The 14575-nt window shown below is 37.3% G+C and overlaps 1 protein-coding gene across 7 annotated transcripts in view; it reads right to left on the bottom strand.

Annotated features, from left to right (window-relative positions):
- Nucleotides 1–2982: 2982 nt before the first annotated feature.
- MPDZ (multiple PDZ domain crumbs cell polarity complex component) overlaps nt 2983–14575 on the bottom strand; it is a 131645-nt gene continuing 120052 nt past the window's right edge. For 4 of the 7 annotated variants that reach the window (XM_065878953.1, XM_065878955.1, XM_065878958.1 and 1 more), the window contains 8 exons: nt 12321–12407; nt 11307–11397; nt 10401–10444; nt 9458–9580; nt 8091–8195; nt 7422–7534; nt 6262–6385; nt 2983–4387 (listed from right to left, as the gene is read on the bottom strand). In XM_065878953.1, coding sequence (XP_065735025.1) covers nt 4241–4387; nt 6262–6385; nt 7422–7534; nt 8091–8195; nt 9458–9580; nt 10401–10444; nt 11307–11397; nt 12321–12407 — 834 coding nt within the window. In that variant the 3' untranslated portion in view covers nt 2983–4240. The remainder of the gene's footprint in view (nt 4388–6261; nt 6386–7421; nt 7535–8090; nt 8196–9457; nt 9581–10400; nt 10445–11306; nt 11398–12320; nt 12408–14575) is intronic. The other 3 variants (XM_065878954.1, XM_065878956.1, XM_065878959.1) reach the window with 1 other exon arrangement.

Genomic DNA, 14575 nt, shown 5'->3' with positions numbered 1-14575 from the left:
AATCCACATGTGAGGAGGAGAATGGGGGAGGAGGGAGAAAGAATCACAAAGAATCAGTGAATGACATGACCTTCTGAAAAATGTCCAGTATTAAATGAATAAGTTAAATCTCCCTCTTAGAAGCTGCCTAAAGCAGTTTTTCTTTGATGCCAGTACCTTTTGAAACTTCAAGAAACATTTTCAGCGAGAGAATTCTGAGATCATTACCACAGATTTGCCTCTGTCTTAACAGAATTCCTTGGAAGGACCTACGATTGAACTTTCAGTACTTGAATGATAAATAAAATTCCTAGACAAATTATACAATTTTTTCTAATTCACATAAAATGGAGTACCTGTATTTTGAAAGAAAAAAGAAGCTGCAGTGTCAAAAATCAAAGTAACCATATTTGCTTTGCCTAGTTTCCAAGCTCTTCATTTAGAAATGTTCTTGTCACCAACATGTTTTTTTCCTCCTGAGGTAACAGAGGCCAATCCCACCTTACAAATAGCTCCCTTTAGGAAAGGTCAAAGTCAAACATTAATTCCTCGTAGACAAAGTTGAGGAACATCTTTGCACAAATCAAATGCATTCCAGAATACTTGTCACTGACATGAAACAACACACCAGGGCTGCTGAAAGCAGGTGATGATAGTTTCGACATTCCCACACCTAGACCCAAGAAAGCATACTCATTCTTGTCTCCCTGCAGGCATCTTTTCAACTTCTCCACTCACCGTGATGGAGATCTGAAGACAGGCACTAAATCTCTGGCATTCTCAGACAATAAGCTAGATGATCAGGACTAAGACAGCTTGGCATGGTATACGTCAGAGCAGGGAAGAGCTTACTTTGCTTCTTCGAATCTATCAAAATCAGCTTTATCAAGATTCTTAAAATGGAAAAAAAAAAAGCTCCTTTTTCTTGTCTTTTATGAATGTTAATCTTTTATGCTTCCAGTTCCATCACTGTTCTGACGTACGGGCTCTACTGACTTGCCACACCGCATTGCTACATCTGCTGCTATAAATCAGTAGGTGTTGAAATCAAATACATCATCATCATCACCATCATCATCATTTTGGAGGGGTCACAAAGAACACCAGAAATATGCAATACTCACCAATGTAATTTAATCACAAAAACAAATATTCTGAACCTATTATGGGCAAGCCACAATCTTGAGTTGTACATGGTCTTGAGTTGCACATGGAATTAACACTATAACGTTCAAGTCTTCAAACTCTTTGATCACTTTCTTCCTTCTCCACGGAGAAATCTTACATTTCCAAGAAAGAATAACATAGGAAGCATAAGCCTTTGTCACTCTCTCTAATGTTGATGCATCGATATTCTTTCCCTCTCAATCTTCTTTTCCTTCCTTCCTTCATTCCTTCCCTCTCTTTCTTCACTTCTACATGCTTTGACTTTGTTAATTAGTAGCAGTTCAGGAGGGGAGCTTATCCCCAGCGTTTTACATTCTTAAGTGGCATTCCCACTGCTTCCTGTTTTGCATTCAGTATGAAGGCTGCAGCTAGCTTAACTAAAACAAGGTAAGACCATGAAATTAATCACGACCTATATATAATTCAATCATTTACATGCTGAACAAAAATGTATAGAGCCCCTCCTATTTGCCAGGCACAGTGATAGTAGCTAAGGATATAAAAACATCCAAGATACTATACTGGTGTGTCCTAGGGCTTCCGTAGCAAAGTTCCACAAACAAGGTGGTTTACAACAACAGAAATTTATTCTCACAGTCTTGGAGGCCAGATATCTGAAATCAAGGGGTCAGCAGGGACAAGTTATCTCTGAAGACTCCAGAGAAAAAACCTTCCTCATCTCTTCAGCTTCTGGTGGTTCCAGGTACTCTGTTTTGTTTTTTGTTTGTTTGGTCCCCATTTTTACACAGCCTTCTTCTTCTGTCTCTACATAGCCTTCTCTTAAGGATTTAGGGTCCACTGTAATCCAGCATGACGTCATTTTAACCGAACTGATTACATCCACAAAGACCCTATTTCCAAATAAGGTCACATTCTGAGGTTCTTAGTAGACATGAACTTGGGGGCAATGCTCTACAGGCTAGTACAGATACCCAGCTGGGTGCTCTCACTGGAGTGCCTTCACACATTTACTCAAACTTCAATATGGTTGGTTAACTGGCCTTCCTAGGGTGTGCCACAGAGTGGCCTCCATAAGATCTTTGCTGGTTAAAACATAAAAGTGGGTGGCTCAGCTTCCAGCAGCCAACCATGAGAGGATCTTGACATGCCTTCATGACAGAGGGCCATTAATTGGTGAGTAAGAGGTTAGACGTGTCACTGGGATAGCAAAATGAGTTTTGTTACCTCAAGTACCTCAGTTTACAATAGCTGGTTGGGGAGAATAGCTTCCGAATTGATGCAACGTGTAGTTGTGTCATTCGTTTCGTATATCTAAGAATCACAGAATTTTTACATTTTAGAACTTGATATAAGCTTTGAGATAAAATCACCTATCATTTTACAGATGAGATAAATCAGAGGGAATGCATATGTTCATTAGCTAATTAGGGGATAAACTGGCAGAACAAAGGTTCCTCAATTCCTTGCTCAGTGTTCAAATCAGATTTTTCATGTTCATCATTACAAATAATTTTCATTATGAGTTCTTCTACCTGAACATGCTTTAACTCTTGACTACTCTAAAGAACAACTTGTAATACTGCATCACTCGTAGCGTTTCAGAAAAGCACATACAGGCACAACACCTCTCTTTTTTTAATGCTGTTTATCTTCCTCTGCTCCATGAGGAGTCTGTGCATTTTTAGCATTAGTAAAAATTCTGGGCATAAAAAGCTTTGAGCTTTTCATAATGTTGTTGTCCAGAGTTTCTCTAACTGTAAAACTATGGACACCATATGTTCAGTTAGACATGATAAAAGCCAATTTTAAATTGTAAATCTTGAACAGTATAATAAAGCTTTTCCCCAGTAAAAAGAACAAAATAAAAATGCCTGCTTTTTTTTGTGCACCATGAAACTTCTTATTTATTCACTTCAATTCCGCATTTACACAAAAGCGCTGTAATAAAATATCTGTACACTACTTTTGTTACAAATATAGATAATATTTAAAGTGACTTTACATATTCTACTGTAGGAGTTTCACGCTCTAAAATGGGAATGAACACATGATAATTCCTCACCAGTTGTCTCAATAAACAGCTCCATCTGTTTCCCTTAGTCTTAAACTATTGTATTATAAGATGTTAATATAAGGCAATGAAATGAACTTATGTTAATCCCCTTAATTTTTCTATCAATTTACTAATGGCATACAACCAAAATAATTACTAACACATTGCTTTTTCTCTGTCATTAAGATTAATACTAATTGAAAACCAACTGCACAGCACACTGACACAGTTTCAGTGCTGCATCCCTTAAAACCATCACTAACAATTCGGAGAGCCTCCTATGCTCCTGCATGGTTAGCAAGGCTGCTTTCTAGAGAAACTGCAGTCAATACAGGGCAGCGTCATCATTTCACCTATAGAAATGTGAAAATAGTGTATAATAGGTCAAAAATGAAAACGAACAGCAAGATGTGCAATAAGTGGTTTCTTTACAAACTTAGGAACATTGCTTCCTGTTGTTATTTACCCAATCTTGGAGCCCGTTTTAGGAGAAAACTATATATGTGCGTATTAGAGCTGGGAGTTGCAATGTTTTAATAATAGTCAACATTTTTAAATACTGAAAGTATTTTTAAACATTTTCAGTACAACTTTTTTCTTTTCTTTTTTAGTTAGAAGTGGGGAGAGAAGGTGGATTAACAGAACGCATTTTTATAAAACTTGAGATTTTCTTCTTTATTTTATATTTTCAATTTTCACCTTAATTTCATGAGACCATTTCCCCTTGGTTAGCTTTTGAATGATTTTTTTTCCTTTTTCTACTAACCAGTTGAGCCCATATTAATTTCTGCCCACATGATTATAAAATGTCATATATCTTCAGGAAGAAAGACTGGATTTATCTATGCAAAGAGCCCTTCTCTTTGAGTTTCCATCACAAAATGTAAAGAGAAAGGGAAAGTGATGCTAGGTTGTAAGAAAATCATTTCCATATGAGAAAAACAAATTTACATGCGATTTTTTCCTACAGTTTTGAAGAGCCAGATGAACACAGCCCAGGAGTGCACAGGACCAGTTCCACTCTCTTTGTAGCATGGGATGTAAGTGAGAAGTTGAGTTGGCTCAATTCTGGCAGCTAATTCAGGAGAGAACCATCAAAGTGACGGTGCCTTTTGTCCGCTTAAGGATGGAAACGGCTTCTTCATGTGTTACCCCTTCTAGACTCTGCCCGTTGACAGCAATGATCTGATCACCCCTCTTTAGACGCCCATCTTCAGAGGCTGCTCCCTGCAATTATAAAGTGGCTTGTTTACTTCTCAAAAAATGCTGCCTTGCAGTTACACAACAGAAAAAGATCCAAACAAGAATGTGAATTGCTCTGCATGTACACACACAGTGCTCTCAGCGCTCCACAGGTGCTCCAAAGCCATTAAGCAATGATGAACAGACACAAAGGAAGCCTTTCTCCTAAATGGCTTCAGCACTGAGATTCCAATTTGAGAGAGAATTTAGCAGTCAATAGATTAGTTGGATGGCTTTTTGGCTGTTCAGCACAGCAGTTGGTAGGAACTCAAATTACTAAAGAATATTTGGGAATATGCTTAGTAGGAATGATTTCATAGAATCCAAGATTTTTTATCCTATAAAGAAGACCTACAGAAAGAAAACAAAGGATTAGCAGTTTTACAGGACAAAAGCAGTTTTATAGGACAAGGGCATGAGGGCCACCAAACCCAAAGGTTTGCAGAAGCACAAAAGCCCACATGTATGCTGACAAGGACAGGAGGCACAAGTCGTGCTAACTCTAATTCTAATTCTTCCTTTGTCTTTCAAAAGGTGGCTTAAGCTGCTTGATTCTTTACTTCCCAAGGGTGGACAGTCTTCATATTCCTTATGGACCCTAAATGATTAAGACTAAACACAGACACTGCTGTTTGGAAAAGAACCTCATCTTAGGCATAAGTATAGTAGGCAATTATGCAATTAAATATAAGATTAAAAATATGGAAAAGTTAATGAGGAATCCATAATGATGAAATTCTTAAAATATGTTCTAACTAGCATGCCTTAAATAAATTGTTCCGAGGCTGAGAAAAAGGACTGCATGACTCTTCTATTTACTGGCAAATGCTGTTTGTATTTTTGGACATACCAATGGCTTTAAAAAAATCTCATAAATTAAGCCTATAGCTAGAGAGATAGCTATAGCTATAGATACAGCACTTTAAATTGGTGAAAAATAATTTTTTTTTCAAAATAATAGAATGAAACCTCCCTAAGTAAGCACTTTAAAGGACTATAATACTAATCTAAAGCCCCTGTACCAAATATTTTAATGGGTTTAACATAATTTTGTTTCCTCTGTGCTATAAAATTTTGAGAATCTGAATTTTCTCCTGTAGGAAATTTTGTCATTCCTAAAAATTGTCTTAACAAAAAATTAACAATAATTATATCGGTTTAAGTTATTTTAATAGCTTCACCAATGTTGTTAATAACTTTATTTGTATTCTAAATATTCTTACCAAAGAAGAGGATGCTATATGATTATAACTATATACCAACAGTTTTCTTTTCTTTATTGAATCCCTTGAATGCAAATAGCTGATCTGTGGTAGGCGATAGAGCTGCTGGATACTCCTTAATATTTTTAGTAGTTATTTTTCTATTCCATTCAATGAAATGAAACTTGCAAAATAAATGCCCTACTAACTAGTTATTCTCCTTATGTATTTTATGTACTTTTCTGTGCCTGCTTTATATTTCACAACAAAAAATGCAAAGAAAAAAAAGTCAGGTCTCTTTAGCATACACATATTTATTAAAATGTCCTATTTGCAAAAGACGTTCAATCGCATACAACTTGTTTCCAAAGGAAAACAATCAGGCCTGACTGTCTAACTAACGTTCATTAATAGTTTTATGTATATTGTCGAGAGTACCCATGGAACTTCAATTTGAGCCTATTTTCCTTTAAACATAACTAAACCTTAAATTGGGCAAACATATCTAATGACCTATTCCTGTAGGGATTTCCAAAAGAAAATAATCAACTGTTAATCATTGGGCGTTACCTCAAGCCATAAACTAATAAGCCCGCTGCTGACCACCATTAATGAATGCTTAGGGGGGAAGAGGGTGGTTAAAATTTGCAAGCTTACCTTCGCGAACACTGTTTTAACATAAATGGGTAAATCTCCGTGAGGGCTGCCATATCCTCCTACTATACTGAAGCCCAAGCCATCTGGTCCTCGGTCTAGTGCAATAGACTTACACTGAGGAGGACTACAGTAAAGGGGAGAAAAAAAAGAGTCTTAAGACTTTTAAAAAAAATATATATATATGGCATATATATATGTATCTCCATGAATCTGTACGTTATGGGTTAGCTGACATCCACCTAAAGCTAGTATAACTCTCTGTGTTACCGACAGTGAGTACATCACGGGTATTTTGGGGATGCTTAAATTGTCAGTGTGTGCTGTGCTATGTATCTTAAATTTACATAATCTAATGAAATACTACTTAACACCCTATTCTCTTACTCATGTATACTACCCTTAACCTAACATATTCATGGCAAGCTCTCATTGTATAAAGCAGCTCCTTCCTTTTCCAGTTTATTTAAAGTGAGAGGCTAAACTGCCAAAGACTATGATGGAATAAGTCATAAACATCAGTATACCCAAGCTCAGAGACAAAAATAGATGATAAGAAATATAAAAGCTGCATCAAATTATGTAAAAATTCCAACATGCTCCTCTCTCTATATTCTAATTCTTGTGTACTCAATTTTTGGGTAACTGTGAATTTTTTTTTTTAATCACAAGTATGATTCATTAAATGATTAGGCAATGTTGGAATTTTTAAAAGGATAGATTGACCCCCAAGACTAAAATGTTCCCTCAAAAAACTAAGAGATGGGGCTTCCCTGGTGGTGCAGTGGTTGAGAGTCCGCCTGCCGATGCAGGGGACACAGGTTCGTGCCCCGGTCCGGGAAAATCCCACATGCCGTGGAGCGGCTGGGCCCGTGAGCCATGGCCACTGAGCCTGCGCGTCTGGAGCCTGTGCTCCGCAACTGGAGAGGCCACAACAGTGAGAAGCCCACGTACCACACACACACACAAAAAACAAAACCTCAGAGATGAAAATGTGGGAAGAGTAGTAGCATGCACGCATATCTGCTTGTCTATCTATCTACCTACCATTCCATAATCAAAGAGTTTAGAAACACATGGTTTCCATATTTTACACCTCATCTTCCATCATTTCACCTTTACATGAGTAACAGGGACATACAAACCATAGTATATGAGCTCACCCTAAATCATCGTGAAATATACTGCTTGACGTCAGCCCAGTGAAAGAAAGACTAGAACTGGCAGGCTCCTGCTGATGACCTGTGACCACACTCACATCTCCTCCAGCAACCACCTGTACACAGGAGAAATATAAAGAGAAAAAACACACGCTCATGTGGCTAGGAAGACATCGTAATTTTTCTTCAAAAAGAGCACTGGGAATAAAATGTGTATTTTATCATCCACTTAATCATTTCTGTTAACATAAATTCAGGAATTTCATAAGGTCCAGAGGCCTCTTCAACTGACACTAAGAATATGCTACTAATTCAATTCTACCAAGTTCTTTGATGCTTTTCAAACATGGTTTCACATGCAATTGTTTTCTAAAGATCTTTAGAATGTAAGTCACTCAATCACACCACTTAAAATTTCAGCAATTAATCATTTCCTGCCAAGACCATGAATTTTCCCCCCAAGATGTAAAGTATGAAACGATAAATGCATCAGGATAAAATGTGACAGAATGTGTTTCCTATGTACCTCCTTGGAATTCTCAAAGTAATCATTTATGTTCAAGGGAAACACTAAGTACAATAATAGGAGATTTAATCATTTTATAGCTTTAACATTAAATCTCATGTGTCCTCAAGCTACCCATATTAGAAGAGTTGGGATAAAAATCTTACCTGCATTTCAATGGAGCCAGAGGCATTTTTCAGAAAGTTAACTGCCTGGGTGTGAGTCATCCCCTCAGTGGATGTGCCACAGATAGTGACAATCCTATCCCCAACCTGCGAGGGAGAGAAATAGCCATCTGCTACAACAGCCATGGAGAGTGGGATGATTTCCTTCCCTACCTTCCACACCACATATATACTACTAATCAGCAATAGAAATAGAACCAAGGAAACGTCCAATTCCAAGCAGCAGCGACCACAAAGAGAAGCTGCAAGTAATGGCTGAGTTCTATCATCTTTGGTGCAATGGGCAGGGAATCATGCTTCCCTTTTCTTTGTTTCTCCTGGTTAAGACATTACTTCCTATTAAAAGAATACCATATCTGCTATCTTTTGGGAACCAGAATCTCTCTGGATATTATTATTATACATATTAGCTGTGACTCTAAGTCAAGAGTTGGCAAACTATGGCTGACAGGCCAAGACTGGCCCACTGTTTATTTTGGTTAATAAAATCTGGTTGGAGGACAGACATGATCATTTGGCTGCTTTCACAAGGCAGAGTTGAATAGTTGCAACAGGGACACACATGTATGTCCTGCAAAGCCTAAAATATTCATCTCGTCCTTTACAGAAAAGTTTTCTGACCCCTGTGTTACACGTACAATCTGTTTTTAAGTGCCAGTCATAAATTTACATAGCAAAGGGAAATAGAACCATTACCGATTTAGACAGTATTTAAATAGTGATTATGGTGTGAGACCATTTTTAAGGCATGAGGCCATATAGATTTTACTTTATAGCAATTGAGTTACTTTAATGGAATATTCACATGATTTCAGAACTGGGCAGTTAGCATAAATTCTATCATAGTGCTCTACATATGCAAAATCCCTCAATTTTGAATCAAGCTTTGTATAGTTTCACATTGTAAGTCATGTTTACACTAAACTTTTGCAAAACTGATGAACAAATGCAACATAAATGACAATTTTCAATTTAATAAAGTTAAACCAGCATTTAAACCAAAAAAACACATAAAGAAAAAATTTCACTTCATTCTGGCAATACCTTCTGAGAATACCTTCTGTTTTATTTTAACTTCTTCCACAGGGTTTCAAACAAGTAAAAAATATTAAGAAATAACTATAAATCATCCCATTTCATTTACTCGAAAATCTGTATACAACAACAAATTCTCCTCTCTTTTAATTTTCTTCATCTTTTACCCAAAGCAAGCCCTGATGTGGCTGGGTAAGCGGATTTAAAAGTTGACAGACATCTCACACTGCCTGCAACAGTTGGCCAGAGTCAAAGGGTTTATAAAACCTTTTGACAGATTTGCTAGGGCTACCAGGGCTATCAGTAAAACTTACTCTGAGTTTCTGGGTCTGAGCTGCAACTCCATTCGGGTGCATCATTGCAATAAATATAGGAACATCACCGAGCGGGCTGCCCACTCCTCCAGCAATGCTGATCCCCAATGAGTCAGTGGGTCCCTGCCATTGGACAGACAGAGTGTTTTGGTCAAACTGATATTTTTAATTGGATTTTGGTCTCTTTGGCACAATATTCTATAGTTAACTTTGACCTTCTAGATGTGAGGGTGGAAAATGATGCCCAAGAAAATTGTATTACTTTATTTGATACAGGTCCTTAATGTGATTTAGAAAAATAAGCATCTGTTCAGGAGGTAAAAGAAATCAAAACTAAATGAAAATCATGCTACAGGGAATGAGGAAAATCAAGGAAGCTGATGAAGTGAAAAGGAATCAGAGAGACCCGTGTTCAAAGCCAGAAACCCACACTTACAAACGCTGGGATCTGGAACAAGTCCACTGCTTTCAATGAATCCCTAGATCTTCACGGACAAAATGGAGATTACCGTGCCTCTCACAAAGGGCTGCAGTGACTATTAAATGAAATGACGATGGTATGAAGTGTCTACAAGTGTGCTCAGCACTTATATCTGCTTTTATTTTCTCTGTTGTGCGTGGCTATCAGAGGAATCTGTTTCAGGAGAATGGGAAATCTCTGTTGAAGGCAAAGGCTAATTTATCCTAATATGAGACGTGAGAGAGACCCGGCATTATTTTCCGTGGGGCTGGGTTGATACCATTTGTGGCAATAAAGAGTACACCAAAAATTATTTTTCAAACAAGGAAATTCAGCAAAGACTGCATTGGGCTATTTCCACTGCATATAATACATATTTTATCAGATGGTACTATAAAATAGTAAGGCAGCTAACAGGAAAATACATATGCAGATGCCTTTGGAGTCAACAGAGTTTATATTGTTTCCTCTCTCCCAAGTTACCTTTTTAATTTCAACTGCTCTTAATCCCTGTATTTCAGATGCCACTGTAAATAGGAAAAAGATAAAATATGGTTATTAGTGCATTTTTAATGTTAGTTTAAATTTCAGTTGATGTCTACAGCTAGATGGGACTAAGTGAGGTACCCTAATTTTTTTGCAAAGGGGGTTTCAAAGTTACTAGCACACATGATTAAATCTGTCTTACAGAGGGACTTCCCAGTTGGAAAAACGCACACACCATCCTGTTTCTTCCTTCTTATTTCAAGCATTGCTTACACAACTCCATAATCCATTTTGAATGAGTTAAGGACAGGATGTGCTTTGGATAGAAAGACATGTGCACAGCTGAGAGAAATAAAGTCATGGAAGCATTAAAAAGAATCCATGGACTTAAGTGCCTAAATTTCTAGAATATTAGTTACATTGCAAACAGAGACTGCCATATGGTTAGTTTCTTCAATTTGAACAACTTTCAACCAATGCTCCAAACCAAAAAACCCTCTGCCTCATGATTTCATGTAATTAAAACACAGGAGGATCATATTAATTTTATCAACCAAATTTCTTGCAATCTTCATGGAGAAAGAAAGCTTCACTTAATGGGATCTTCTGATATATTGGTGTTACATTAAACAGAAAAAGGGAATAAAAATCAAATACAAAAATCTGCTTTGCAAGAAAAAATTGCAGGATCCTGATTCTAATGTTTAGTATACCTCGTAGGGAAAACATCAAATGGGAAATGCCACTACAGGCATTGCTTCATGCTCTTCTGAATTTTTGCACCTATACTAGGGTTTGGGATGATTTAGAGGAAAGAGAGCTTCAGAGGTAAAGTAAAACAGGGGAAAAAATCACGGTTGATGGCCAAAATTCAAACCACTTAAAATTTCAATCCAATCTTACATGCATTCTTCTTTGAGCTGCTTTCCAGTGACTCAGATGTACTGGATCCCGCAAGTGGAAAAGTGAACGATGACAGGCTCCCTTCGCTCATCTACAAATACATAACAGTTGTTTTAGAAAGTTTGGGAAGTAATAATACCCGCTAAATATGACTTATTTCAGAATTTTTTTAATGGACTTAGAAATACTTGTTAAGCAACAGTGGCATTTGGTAATTTGAAGGGCAATCAATATGGAGAGTTTCCACTGAGTTTTCTCTTTTTTTTTTTCTTTTTTAGGAAGAATTTGTCCAATGACATAAATAAATTAAAGGCAAAAGAACGGATGCAATTGATTCCAACCTTCCTAAAACTTTAGTGGATTTTCATAATCTCACCCAAGCTAATCTTCTCTAAATTTAAACAAATGCTGTACATAGATGGGGACTTCAACAACAGCAGAATTAGGGCCAGTCGACAGGAAACGAATGGTAATCATTCAAGGGTGACTAAGAGGTCCTTAAGGACAGGCTGATAAAAATGGGCTTCTGTCATCAGAAGGCAAGACAAGAGAGGGGTTTTACCAAGAGACTCCAGCTATCTCACACCATATTTTTTACGTGGTGGCGAGCTTCTACAGTTCACCTACATGGGATTTTTTCAGTTCAATACTGATTGATAAATGTTTGTTATAAAAATACTTTAAACATACGTCTTTGTAGACTTTATATGTATATATTACTAGGTTTACTTTTGAGATTATGGAAAAAGAATCATGTCAGAAAAGAAGAATGGTTGGAATTAAGTTCCTTAGAATGACTCACAAACTACTCAAGAGCTCCATCCACCTTGCTTGCCTGTCCACTCCCATCTCTCGTTCTTCCCTATCACAAACTCTGCACCTCAGCCACTCTGCCAAGCTGCCAGGGGGCCAGGCCTGTGTACATGACCCTGGACAGACTCACGGTCAGGGCCGTCTTTGAGTTCCTTTTGGCCTATGGACTGCATTGCCCTGATGAATTCCACAGCTACCCACCTGGCTGCTTTGAGAAGGTCTCCTCTCCGAGTGGAATGGGCCAGCTTTGACTCTTCCGACTTCCAAGGTTACTGTGCCTAGGGAACACTGGGGGGGGAGTTGTTCGATGAAATGTTTAAATAAAATGCTACAGTCAGCTTTAGAATTACATTTTACTCTTCAAAACTGGGTTTTTGAAAGGCATTTTCCTTTTGGAATTTCCACGGGCAAGGATACCTCCAATCCTTTGTGGAAAAAGGCTTTTCTAAAACATTAAAACTAGTAAAAAAAAAATAATTATAACAAGAAGCAGCAGCAGCAACACCCAGTGTCTGTCTTACTGCCTCATGATCTACATGGAGAGCATGTCTGTCAAGGCAAAGAGAAATGGAGAATCAAGCAATAATCTCACGGAACACACTAATTTAGACAGGCCAAAAGAACTAAGTAACTCAGATCTTAAAGTACAAAACAAAAACAATAAAATAACCACTACCGCAACAATTCGTTTTGCCCTCAATAGCAGAGGTACTCAGATAACTGGGTAAGCTCCCTACTGCCTCACTGTACCTGAATAGATATATTATAATATACAATACTTAAACAAGCCATATTGCTGTAAACACAAAACGAGAATTGAAGACAATTTCCCTGTGGTCCTTTATGAATAAATCATAGGCATGCAAGAAATGCTATACAGTCTAATGTGAAAGTAGCACAATGAGGTGTTTCAGAACTCAGGATTTTGGAGTCAGATACACTGGTTTAAAATCCAGACTACGTGATTTACTAGCTGTGTGAACTTAGCAGATGTTTACCTTGATAAGTCTTTTTACTCTGCATTTTAAAAACAGAGACCGTTATAGGTTGTTGTGATAAAATAATCCATGCACAATTCTTATCAAAGTGTCGAGCACAAAGCAGTATCGTCAATTGTGTTGCTTCCAGTTTTCTATTATTACAAACAACACTGCAAAGAACCTTATGTACGTGAAGTTTTTTGTGTATTGAGGATTCTGCAAGATGTTTAAATGGAGAAATAACAAGTCAAAACAACAAGCAGCAGCAGCTGGAGGTACAAATAGCAAAGCTATATAAATATTTAAGGCTCTCATTATATACTGCCAAACTGGGTTTTTAAATGGTGATTTAACTGGTTCTAAAATTATTTAGGTTATTTTATGGATGTCTCCTTCTCTATCTTTGAGAGGTATCTATCTTCCAGAGTTAACTATCATTGTCAATTTATCTCCTAAAGGAAGCTACTTCTCCTTAAAGAATTCTAATTATTTTTTGAAAATTGATAACTCTAAGAAGAAATGATAGACTTTAAGTGTGCTTTATTAATAACTAAATTTATATGTATATACCAGATCCTATGCAAACCACAGAGGTTTATAACAAGATGCTCCCTTGAAAATCACTCCAGGAAGCTAAGCTTAGCCACTGAAGAGGTTCCCACTAGCATCTGAGATCTCTGACATTACTCCTTCTGTCAGACACTGTCATGAAGTTATGTGCTCATGTTACTGAACATGTGCCACATGACATGGATACTGATGGCGATCGATTTTTAATCAGCACTGAACTACACTTCAGGTCATAAAAACACATGTTAGCTAAAGGAAAACAATGAGATAAACACTGCTTTATTTACTTGTAGGAACACAAATCCCCTCTGGAAACTGGAATATTCCCTGATAAGAAATATGTCTAAACTTCCACGAGTTGTATTTTTAAGTGACTATTCTATATTTTACATTTTTAAAGTGAGACTGGATCTGCCTTTCCAATCAGAAAATGATTCTTCATGGAGAGTTTACTCCATGGAGGAAAGAGATTTCACAATGTAAAATGTACTTAAGACTAGCAATGATACCTTCGGATGGAGGCCTTATAATTATTGAAATAACAACAATAATAACTGTTGAAGGTACTGCCCGGTAAATCTGCATTGCATTGTCTGCATTTCATAAGGATGACCCATCCAACTATGATTTCACATGTCAAACTTTAAATAGTTCAATAGTTTTGAATCAGAATAAGATGTGAACCAAACATTCTCTTCTGTCATGCAAAAAGGATAAAATCTTTCTTCCACATTCTTCATCTCTGGGGAAATATAAAGATTTCCAATTTAGCGCCCAGTAAGGGGTTAAGGAAGGGGCTGGGACAGGGCAGTCCAGAAAGCATGACTTCCAGAGGTGCCCTTCTTGCCTCCTATGATCTTCCGCCTTTCTGCTGAGTCCCTTTTCAAAGAACACCCGTGCCAGGGA

The sequence above is a fragment of the Phocoena phocoena genome, chromosome 6 (genome assembly GCF_963924675.1).
Source record: "Phocoena phocoena chromosome 6, mPhoPho1.1, whole genome shotgun sequence".
Taxonomy (NCBI): Eukaryota; Metazoa; Chordata; class Mammalia; order Artiodactyla; family Phocoenidae; genus Phocoena; species Phocoena phocoena.
Note: the sequence above shows the minus strand (reverse complement) of the source record. Positions and strands in the feature narration are given on the sequence as shown.